This window comes from Athene noctua, chromosome 19 (assembly GCF_965140245.1).
Source record: "Athene noctua chromosome 19, bAthNoc1.hap1.1, whole genome shotgun sequence".
Lineage (NCBI taxonomy): Eukaryota > Metazoa > Chordata > Aves > Strigiformes > Strigidae > Athene > Athene noctua.
In genome coordinates, this window is record NC_134055.1 from 1,065,596 (window position 1) to 1,077,869 (window position 12,274).

The following is a 12,274-nucleotide window of genomic DNA, read 5'->3' on the forward strand; positions in this document are numbered from 1 at the left end:
CAGCTGGGGAAGAGAAGGCTCCGGGGAGACCTTAGAGCAGCCCCCCTCTAAGGTTTCCCAGAGCAGCTGTGGCTGCCCCCTCCCTGGAAGGGCTCAAGGCCAGGTTGGACGGGGCTTTGGGCAGCCTGGGCTAGCGGAAGGTGGCCCTGCCCGGGGCAGGGGGTGGCACTGGGTGGGCTGTAAGGTTCCTTCCCACCCGAAACAGCCTGTGATTCTAGGATACCATTTCACCTTGCTTGCTTTTTAGTATTGCCATTATTTAATGGCTCCAGAGACACAGCTTCAGAGGCTTGTACAGGAATAGCTTTAGCACTGGGATTAGAAAACTGGAAGACATTCTTGTGCCCATTTCAGTCCTTGATACAACATCATGGTTTAACAAACTGAACAAGGGTGACAAACTCCAGAGTTCTTGCTTAGTACTACCAAGAGCACAACTACTGCACTTTGGAAGTGTCAAGCAATTATCAAATTATCAGAATTTAAAATCAATGTGTTGTATAAAGTATCTGGATGTATTTGCATACTGTTACATATTTTTATATATAAAGTATAGTGGATATATTTCTCCAATCCCTATAAAACCTTTTTTCTAACACCTCGAACCTTGAAAGTGAAGAACTACATGCTTAAAAGTTACAACTCTTCTAGCATGTGATAGCAAAAAAATAGACTTGATTCGTTTTAAAATTGGTAGAGAAAGTCTTAAGGAAATCCTCCTATTATTAATGTTAAAAGAAAAAAAACCTGTCATGAAATGGAATAGAGACAACTTGATGTAGTGAATTGAAAGTGCCAAGGAGGCAGAACTCCCACATGTTAAAATAATATAGCAGAATACATATTTAATGCTCATTTCTATGGTAACTACTATTGGGGTGAGTAGACATTTGAGAAATTACTTCAACATGCAGAAAATAAAGATGCAAACTTAACTACTGGAAAGATCTGATGTATTAATACGTACAGGTTATTAGTTTTGTTAATTTTTCCTATCTAGCAATCATTAAAACGACCATATTGGATGGACATACCTACTTTCTTACTGTACTACGGATTCCTGCACAAGCACTGCTTTGTATCTACTAACAGTACATTTCATTTGCTCTTTTTATTGTCCAACCAGCATAATGACATCATCCTGCCTTTTTTCTGTGGTGTGGTGGGGTTTTTGTAGTTAACTTTTGCTTCAGTTATGCTGAATGTGGTATCTCAGTTTTCAATACCTTGTTAAGCCTTTCAGGGAGAGCTGAGGTGACTGCACAGACGTGTGAGGGACCCTTTGGTGACGAGCTGCCTCACTGTTCTCTTTACAGACCTGGATAATGGGGGGTTTCCACTGCTAACACTCGACATCCTGACAGTACAGGAGACCCTCCGGGCTTTCTAAACTATACTGTCAATTTTAATTTATGTCTCTTGGCAATATTATCACTTAACTTTAACATCTTCACTCAGAATAGCTATCAAAACTGTCGCTTCAGAAAAGGAGACTTTGACCCGCATCATCAAGTTAAACAAAACATACAAGGCAGAAGCCAGAAATGCACTTCACTAGTGAGAAACCGCCTTGTCTCAATAGCAGTTTGAATAACTACACCGTTACCCCACGTCACTGCAACACCACAACCACCTTCCTTTGGTAAACTTCACCTGGTTCACAGGCAGAGTGAGATGAAACACCCAAAGGAACAGACAGAGCGTGAGGACCGGACCAGGATGCGCAACCCCGCGATGACGCAGCATCCTGCGCGAGGAAACCCCAGCTTACAGGGGCTGACTGAAGGGCTCTCCTGACCAAGTGTAGAAAAAGGCCAGCGATCTCCAGCTGTACCTGTTTATGAGGACCCCTGAGTATATGTGCCTTGGCGCCTTCACAAGCCGTCCTCATCGCTTCCAGCGACGGTGTCCCCAGCAGGTCTGTGATCAAATCCAGCTGCAGGTACAGAACACACACACTGAGACCTCAGACACGTACTAATGAATTTCATTATGACAGCAGATTCTTAGGCTAACATAAATTACATTTAAGGTACGAATCGGTTCAAACCCACTATTTTACAGATAGTAAATTACAAATACTAGCACATACATTTAGTAGATAGCAAACACAAACATCTGTCATTTCACTGAAAAAGCCCTAACAGAAGCTGGTTTTCAAGTCTGGGAGCTTTTTTTGTTGATAGGTTCAGTAAAAAATTTTACTGCAATTTAGAAGTCAATTTTACACCATTAAGAAAATTAGTAAGTACTGTTAATAGTGTGTTATTCTAAAACCCAAATAGTCTCAACTGCCTGTCAGCATTGCATACCAATATACCACACAAAATTACCCCCCAAAACAGGTCGACTGCTACTTAACACAAAATATTTTGCCATCAACAGGAATAAAACAATAGAAAGTGGAAAAAAACCCTCAGAACTACAGTACAAATATAAAAATGTCCAATATATGAGAAAAATAAATTTTAAAAAAAATTAAAAATCTGTCCAGCATCAGAGGAAGGAAAAGGGGTGGTGCTGGTTATAAGGAAAACAAAACCTACCTAAAAAAGAGCAAAGATGATGTTGTGTTTAAAACTGGTCTCAGGTTTAAATGAAATGACATTTCCTTCACCTTTTCCATTTTGGAAAGCAACAGATGAGCTTTCACCTTATTTCTACAAAAGTGTGTGCATATACTCTTTTAGTGAATAAAAGCGAACAAAAATAACCCCTGTATAAGTCAAACAAAACAAAATTTTAAAAAAAAAAAAAAAGTGCTCCCCTGTGACCAGCACCCGCCCGCGCTCACGAGCAGCCGCAGAGCTGAGCACGGGGCAGGCCTTGGGCCTGTCGGCAGAACGTTGTGCAAGGGGGCTGCTGCCTTCAAACCGGGGTGTTCTCTCCATCCTTCCCCATTGCCCAGCAGCAGCACCGCCGTGGTCGGGGCCTCGGGGTACACGCGAGGTCACACCTCGCCACCCGACACGTTCCTCCCAGTGACGGCAAAGCGTCCACGTTTGGCAGGGGGTGGGAAACTAGACAGGAAAAAAAAAAAATATCCGAACCCTTGAGGTTTTTAGATGTGGAAAATATAGAATTGAGAAACAGACACATGGAGCTGATATAAAGGATCAATGTATTTACAAAATGGAAAGAGCAGTATGATAAGTAACAGGGCGTGTCAGGGAGTGTCGACTGCAGAAGCACCTGTAATTTTAAACCAACCCCTCCTGAAGCACACAGCAACGGCATGTTAAAATACATTTTTCCTACATATATATAGATACGGATATAAATACACACACTTTGTTCTAATAGTTACAAGAAAAAACACTGAAAACAATTTTCATAATGATCTCCTGAAAGTTCATGTTTAACATCCCTCAAGATAGAAATTCTCCTGTCTTAGCCCATACGTCTCCGATCCACTCCCAGAGAATTTTGTTGAGAGGTCTGATTTCATTTATCTAGATGGATGTCATCAGTCATTAAGCATATTTTTCTGAAGTATTACAAAATATATTTTGATATTTTAGTGTAAAAATAGAAAAAAAATATTACAAAACATTACATTTTAATTTCACTGACCTCAGCTGTGTGTATTTCAAGTCTTACGGGTACATACAATGAATCTACACGATCGCGTGATTATTTCAGGGCAGAAGTGCCCAGTCCCCACGAACTTCCCAGCCACGGCCAGTGCCCCGCGCGTCCTGGCCCCCGGGCACTGGGCTCCTTTCAGGCACAACTGACTGGGGGGGCGTTTGGGGAGAAGATCTAGAGGTCCCTCAGCTGCCAGCAGGCGCCCAGCCTGCGCGGCCGGGCCGGGCTGCTCGCGAGCACGAGCCCACCCTGAGGTGGGGAACGGGGGCTGCCGGGGCCAGCACCCCCGATGCCCGCTGCAGAGCTGCCCGCGGCCACGCACCGGCCGCTCCGCTCGCCTGCTGGAGTCAGGAATTACAAACCCGGCGTCCAGCGGCACACGGAGCCTCGGTACCGCGGCCTGCGGAGGGCCAAGGGCTGCCTGCACCCCGGGGCCAAGGGCTGCCTGCACCCCGGGGCCAAGGGCTGCCTGCACCCCGGGGCCAAGGGCTGCCTGCACCCCGGGGCCAAGGGCTGCCTGCACCCCGGGCCAAGGGCTGCCTGCACCCCGGGGCCAAGGGCTGCCTGCACCCCGGGGCCAAGGGCTGCCTGCACCCCGGGGCCAAGGGCTGCCTGCACCCCGGGGCCAAGGGCTGCCTGCACCCCGGGGCCAAGGGCTGCCTGCACCCCGGGGCCAAGGGCTGCCTGCACCCCGGGCCAAGGGCTGCCTGCACCCCAGGCCAGGAAGGTCCCTTCTCGGACACCCCAGAGCTGCTGGGCAAAGCCCCCCCAGGCCGGCAGCACCCGCCCAGTTCTCCTTTCTTCCTGACACTCTGACCCTTCCAAGTGCATTCTGCTTACCCGCTCAGGCGTGGGACCACTTATCTTAAGGAGGATTAAATAATAATCAGCAAAATCAGACTAGAGGAACTGGCTAACCGAGGAAGGTGGTTGGTTACAACTGAGCAATCCTGACCTGCCTTTTCCAAAACAGTGTGCAGACTCGTGTCTAAAGCAAGCAGAGCAAGGCACCTGCTCCCACAGACAGGAAAACAGATATCGCCCTTCCTGCACCACGGATGCACTACGAGATAAAATTAGATGTATTAAATGTTTCTGAACAGACAGCTAAAAATAACTTGTATTTGCACCTTTAAAAATGCATTTTAACACAAAAACAGAAAGATTGCATCACACAAAAATGCTAACTATTCTAAATAGTAGCAGTAAAAAGCAGAAATAGGAGGTACTAGGAAATACTATATATGAAAGTGTCTCTGATTATCTAAGCCTCAGTATAGATGATCTCATTTCTTACTTTTGTAAGAAATCCCACAAGATCCTTATCAAAAGTTGGCTGCTGCAACTTAGATACATTCATCCCTTTCAGGATGATACTATGCAAAGTTTGAAGTACCAAAATCACCAGTTCCAGGCTGGTTTATAATGTAAAGCTTTATTCACTTTCTTCATCACAGCTTTGAGTTAAAAATTCCTGCACGGTCAGTTTTAAAATTATTTTTTCCCTGTTTTTTCTACCAGGGAAACTTCAGCCTGATGATGGCTCTGACGTCAGAGGGGTTTGCTGTCCTGGTTCACTCCCCTGGCATAACCACTGTCAGTGCACAGCCTGCCCAAGGCACTCCTGTACACTCTATCCACCTTTGACCAGTACTGAATTTCTCAGAACATAATGGACATATACATGGGGATTACTTAAACCATTCTACTGCACAGGGATTATAAAAGATCTAGGAACTCTTACGGAAATTTATACAACCTTTCAATCGAATAAAGCGAACGCCATCCAAAAACCCCACCCCATAACGCTGTTCTGGAGTTATCTGATGAATGAATTCGCCCTTCAAATTTCAAGGATAGCCAAGGCTATTAAAAATCACACATGTGGTTAGTCTCAGTGTAGCAAAAGATCAAAGATTAGAAAAACAGGAGACTTTCAATGTTTTTGAGACCGCAACAGAATAGGTGTCAACGTAACCAGTAGCTGTGGTTATATTGCTGCTTTCCTTCTCTGCAGTCCCTTCACGGGGGTAAGGGGGGGCGTTTGGGGAGGAGGTCTGCTTTCTGTGGCCACCAGGGTATCAGTGCAGTCTGGAGTGACGAGCAAGTCCCCCCTTGGGAACACTCCTGCGGTGACGTGGTAGGTACCACAGCATCAGAAACAAGTACAGACAGCACAACGTTTTAAATATACGAATGTTGAGAACAGCCTGCTACAGGGAACATCCCTCAGACCCCTGCAAACGCTGCGTGCATAAACAAAGGAGAGAAGCATAGAGTTTGGGATGTCACCTTCAACAGAAGTTGGGAATGTGGTTTTACTTCTTGTCAATCAACATAGGTAATCTCACAATTTTAAAGCTATGTAGTTTCTAATCTATAGATGAATACTAGCAACATTGAAGATAAACATTTTTATGTCAGCACATCTTGCTCCTTCTCTTAGATAGAAGTATCAGTGCATCCATCTCCAATATCTTGCTGCAGAAATTATTTTCTATCTACTGTAAAAATAGCACTTAGAGATTATTAGAGATAGACGTCTATTAGCTGGCATGCTGTTGGAATGGTGATGGAGTATTCCGGTGCATCCCATGGTTTTATACCTAGCTACAGCTATACAACATTAAAAAAATATTCAGTACTTAATACACATGACCATTACTAAAATGAAGCAGTCTGAGCAACACTACTAACTGGCAGTTCAAACAGTTCAAGCGCCAATATTGTACCTCCAGTTACATCTTGACAGAAAACTTGCTGCTTTCTCAGAGTAGCTGTTACAAAAAACCTTGATCCCAGTTTCATCACCTTTACCTTATCTCAATAAAATGCTACAGCAGGCTTTGGTACCGCAGCAGATTACAGGGGATTACAAAAAAAAGACACATTTCAAAAGCTAACAGTAATAAGCACTACTTTTTATACCATCTGGAAGCTATCGTTTCAGTGTTTCAGAGTAGCTTGGATTTTTGCCTGTGGTGTAAACCAAGCAAAACAAAAGCAAGTTTGAGGTTCTAAACGCACCGGTATAACTGATTTCATGAAATTATGCAGTAGAAAAAAATGTATGTAAAGGGAAATTTAATTATACCTGCTGTATGGGACTCTGTGCCTGAAACAATATTCTTCGCCCAAGTAATTCTGCAAAGATGCAGCCTACAGACCAGATGTCAATAGCATTGCTGTAGTGACGGCTGCCCATCAGGATTTCTGGAGCTCGATAATACTGAGTGACAACTTCCTGAGTCATGTGACGAGATTCATCTAATTCTTCCACCCTGGCCAATCCAAAATCACAAATCTAAATTGAGAAGGTAAATAAAAAAATTAAAATAACCAAAACACTTAATGCATTTCAAATAGGTAACCTTCTGGTAACGAAGCGGGAAATTCCAAATCAGCATTTAAATAAATCAGATAATCTTCTGTAACTGCATAAGCAAAGGGAAGGGGGAATAGGAAGAAATTATGCTACTTTATTCCACATTCATTTAAACTTTCTACAATTTTATCTGAAATCACAGTACATTTTTAGTTGTCATGACAATATTTATAATCTAAAAGATTAAAAACTTTGCACTAAAAAAAAAATATATACATATTGCCAACCTCTGTGTACAGAATATTTCACTCCAAACCAGATTTCATTTGTTCACACTATGCTTCAAAACGTTACAGAAAGATTCAGCCTTCTACTCATTTTGGCTGCGGAGAATTTTTACAAATTTCTTGAACCAAAAGGGTGAAGAAAACAGACCAAAACCTTCACAATTAGAATGCTCAGCAAATCCGTGAAAACAAAACTTTTTTTTTTTATATATATATTTGGCATAGCTATACAACATGCCTAAGTCATCCAAAATTTCATATGCCTACGCAGTTAATGGAAGAGCCTTGGGCATCCTGTACCCCCCGGACACCGACAGCACAGCGCCCGCAGCACCCCCTGCCCTTCTCCCACCGAGTCAGACACGAGTCACGGCTGTGACCGGGGCAGAGCTCGGGAGAAAAGGGGAAAGGAAGCTGCTTCATTTATCATTTTTAAAGAACCTGTGGGATTTTTTTTTTTTTTTTTTAAGACTACTTTCAGGAAAAGCATTCATATTAAATATTTTTGTTGAAAAAAATAACAACTGATTTATAATGAACAGCATATACATATGTACATTTTCAATAAATTTAAGTAGCACCTTAAGAACACAGTTGCTGTTCACAAGTAGGTTCCCTGGTTTAATGTCTCGATGTAAAATGCCAGCAGAATGGAGATATTTCAGACCTGAAATATTAAACGAAATTAAAATAAATACCTTTTTTCCTTTTAAAAACAAGTTTAAGGCTGATAACATTTTCCTGGAAGATCTTGCAACTCCTGATCAGCAAAGACTTTGCCATTGGCTCATTTTTATGACTCTAATTTCCAGTCTGTAGCATACACTGAGTCACTCAATAAAAGGATAAAACCTTTGGACTATGCAAACTAGACAGAGCAAGTAATTTAAGCAGTCTTTTGTGTTTTTTTTTTTTTTTCTTTCTGTTTGGGTTCTTTTTTAGAAAAAAAACCCCAGAACAAACCCAAAACATCATCTCCCTGGTTCTGACATGGATACTCTGCTGATCACAACGCTGGAATATTGACATATACCCCTTGCTGACGCTTCCCAGGAACAATTTTAACTTCTGCAGTGCTAAAATTTGACTTAATTTCCTTATGTAACTGCTGCACTTCGGAAATAAATTCAGATTAAATCCAAGCTAATTTGCATATTTAAATTTTTTAAAATAATTTTTTCAAACTAAAACCTCAGAGGCCAACAGCAGATAATGTAAAACAAGGCCAAGAGAATCCAGGCCCAAATTACAGTAAAACCTGGGCCCTTTTCTTAATTGTATTAGTACAGAAATTCAAAGCTCGCGCTATTGAATTTAGACATCTGATCCCAGCCATCGGGGATGTTTCAAACACTTCGATGGTTAGGAAAGAAAGGTAACCTATGCTCCTGACTGCTTTTGCTGTCCCCGAAGCTGTAACTGATCTTTTTGAGCAAGTGAAGGTAATGCAGAAAGCACCTCACTAAGTGGGAGGAGGTGTACCAACACAAAGCTGTTTGTGCACATGAACTACAGGAGTGGGCAAAACACGGAAAATGGAAAAATGGCCACAAGTCGGGCAGGGTCAGAAAGAGCAAAAATAAGTAATAGCATTAAACTGGGGAGCACTAAGGTCTCAGGTCAAAGGCCTGGACAAATGGAATGAGAATTCAAGTAACCCTTGAACAAACTTTAACCGACAGTTTTGCATGGCCATTTGGATAGAAAAATGGCAATTTGGATAGAGTTTTCAGTGTTCCCCCACTCAAAGCCCATCATCTCAGAGGCACAAATGCCTTTGTCCTTTAGGAGTATCAATCTTTTCTCTAGCACAACAGGTACCTGAAATAGCCCATACTAATTCTAGATCTATTTTAGATTTCTTTGCTCTGCCCTTCATGAATACAATCTACTATTTATTTACTAACAGATACAATTGACGGTTTACTTCCAGCTTATTCCAGTGAAAATACTCAAGTAAAGCCAATGGAAAAGCACCTGGACTAACACTGATCAGATGTTCAGAAGACAAGTACAATGATATAATTTCTTGGAAAAAAGTTTCCAAATGGACTAAAAAAAAAAAATCAGGTTTAAAATTACCATTACGGTAAATTGTTGTAGCTAAAAATCAAACTTTAGTGGACTGTTCCATAACAATTTAAACTAGACTGTTCTCCAGAACACCTGAGTGGGTATAGTTACATGGATTTATCAGTTCGGCTCAGTCTAGGTGTCCTTTCCGTACCTTGATTCAAAAAGCCCTGGAGGCCGTTAAACACACACACAACCACCTTAAGACTCTCACAGGCCATTGAAAAAGCCTTTGCAGCTGAAGCTGTCCTGCCATCTTTACCCGTGACTGTGATGGAAAGCAGCAGGGCTGCCATATTCTTATAATTAGAATAATTACTGCTTACTATTCATTAATAATATTAAATTAAAAGAACAAGTTTCCACAGGAAACTTATTCAAGATGAGGATGTCTTGAGAATAAACATTAATAAACAGAAAAAACACTACTACTACTACTACTACATAATTTTCATTAAATTTAAAAGAAGAAAAATTACCTCTTAAAATCTGGTAAAGAAAAACTTTGACATGATCCGAGCTGAGTGGCTGAGGAGAGACGATAATCTTATGGAGGTCACTCTGCATCAATTCAGTGACAACATATCTTCAATTTATTAGTTAAGGCAAAAGCAGAAAGTCCAGCACATAATTTCTTGAGACATTTACTCTAACTCCTAGGAATTTGAGCTCTTACAGGTCAGAGCTACTGAGTAAAAAAGAATAAAGCTTCTTCAGAGGTCAAGTCTCCAGACTCTTACAAGAATGAAAATAAAAAAAAGGGTTGTGAAAGAAAAAAGATTACTCAATAAAGCAGTGTTTGCATTAAGGTAGCTGCTACAAAATTATTCCAAAGTCAAATTAACGACTCAGAAAACAAAATACATTTTTAATAGAATTAATGGCATCTTGAAACCTTTAAATTTTTTCCTTGAAAGTGGTAAGACACAAATTACAAACAACTAAAGTAGCATCTTCGTAGTGGACGTACATCAGTGTAGCTTAACCAGACAAACTGGCAGGTGCAAGCCTGTGGAAGCTGGTTATCAAAGCACCTCGCAGGTTGCTACCCAATCAGGAATGCAGACTTTTAAAAACACACGTGCTTCCCTAAATCTACCCAGGACCCACCGTTTCACCTTCTCAAACACCATATACACATGCATACAAATCCCAGTCATAAAACCTCTTCTGCGTTGTAACAGAAGAAAAAACAAAAAAACCCTGCCAAACTTCTATCTGGAGGAAAAACTGAAAAACAGTAAACGACTATTTCAGGTACTCCCAGACATGCAGAACACAGCAACAGTCATGCTTACTGATACTTTACACAAATACTTGAAGATACAAGGGTGATGCTGTGGCTCATACTAAGGTAAGGTGTGGATTAAGAAGCGTAGCGTGTTTATTCAGGAAGCACTAAAAATATAAGGTTTCAAAAACGGAGGAATATGGAAGACACGAGCAGCATATCTCAACCCACAACATCAATATCGTAGCATCAATTTCCTGAGTGTTACAGTAGGAAACCACATGCAAGAATCATTGAAATAAAGACTTGGGATACCACAGACACGCGCTGCCCAAGAGTTGCGCGGGGCAAGGAGTGACGGAGGGGCTGTCGGGCTGTCTGTGGCGTTGCAGAGAAGCTGCTGCCGTGCTCCGCTCACAAACACCGGCAAATTAAGTTTTGGAGCTGTGGTTCAGAACAAAGTTTACAGCAAAACCACAGCCCCTCAGTTTTCAAGAAGGATTGAACTTGCAGTACTGAGAATCTTTAACTTTTACAACAAATAAGCTTGATAATTAAGAAACATTAATGCTTTAACGGCTACCTTTAGCAGTCATATTTGAACCCAAAATCTCTGAACCCAAAATTTGAACCCAAAATTATCACACTTGCGGCTGAGGGAGGCAAAACACGGTGCCAGTGTTAACCGAGCCTCTGCTTTACAGCAGGTACCCGACAGCCCAGGCGTTGAGCAGTTGGAGTCACGCCAAGCCCTGCAACGTTCAAACCAGACAGAAACGCAGCAGAAGGGGGGTGCACGCTGCCAACGTCCCGCGCAAGATCAAGGACAGAGTTTGAAATAAAACTGCACCTCCCGGGCCCCGGTCTAGCGTCTCCCTCGGCGTGCCGGGTTCGGCCACTGCTCAAGGCGAAGCAGCTCTGGGCTCTGGGCCCAGCTCGGAGCGGGGCTGTGCGGGGGCTGGAGCCCCCACCGCGTCGCCTCCTGCCCCACAGGGCCCCATGCAGGGACACGCTGCGCTCCCCCTCGCCCCCCGATCTGCCACGCACCAGCTCCCCCGACTTCACGAACTCATCGACCTCGTGGTGGAACTTTTACGTGCGCTTTCCTCTGGGAGCAAAGCTCAGCGGGTCAGTGCGGAGGGTCTGGGTTTGGTTTGGCTGGAAACCCCCCCGGTACCCGGCGGGAGTCTATCGGCTGGTCCGAGGCTCCTTCCGAGCAGCTCTGCTGCACACCACGCCTGCGATACAACAGCTACGGTGTTTATCTCTTGGGAACACGGCAAGTCAGCTTCAGCAGAAACTGCTACTCCTTCTTACCATAATCACCAGTTAGCTGGCACAGGTCAAGTTGCACTTTTAACAATCTAGAGGAAATTTGTCATTTTCTTTCACCTCCACCTAATCAATGTTCTTCTTCCACCTGCTGCTCCGCAAACCCTATCTGGCCAAATCCCTATAGCCAAACTGTTCATCTGCCAACTGAACACCACACCAAAACTGATTTTATCAATTAAAGATTGCCAACTTTTTGACCAAAAAACCCCCAAATAACAATTGTATTAATAAAGAATTCATAAAGAAAAACCCAATCCTGCAGCACCATAATTTCTAGTCCTTGAATTTTTCTTCTCCTTTTCCAAAGGCCCTCTTAAATATTTATATCAGCCTTTTACCTTATGGCTGCAACAAATCTTTACATTTAATTTTTAATGTAAAATGTTAAAAAAAAAATCCAACAGCATTACTCTGCACTTTATTATGATAAGATTT

General features: G+C 42.6%; 1 protein-coding gene across 2 annotated transcripts in view; it reads right to left on the bottom strand.

Moving 5' to 3' along the window:
- Positions 1-12,274, bottom strand: part of NLK (nemo like kinase) — a 65,925-nt gene that overhangs the window by 11,157 nt on the left and 42,494 nt on the right. For both annotated transcript variants that reach the window (XM_074922644.1, XM_074922645.1), the window contains exons 4-7: positions 9,753-9,859; positions 7,782-7,867; positions 6,683-6,892; positions 1,835-1,936 (exon numbers count right to left, since the gene is read on the bottom strand). In XM_074922644.1, coding sequence (XP_074778745.1) covers positions 1,835-1,936; positions 6,683-6,892; positions 7,782-7,867; positions 9,753-9,859 — 505 coding nt within the window. The remainder of the gene's footprint in view (positions 1-1,834; positions 1,937-6,682; positions 6,893-7,781; positions 7,868-9,752; positions 9,860-12,274) is intronic.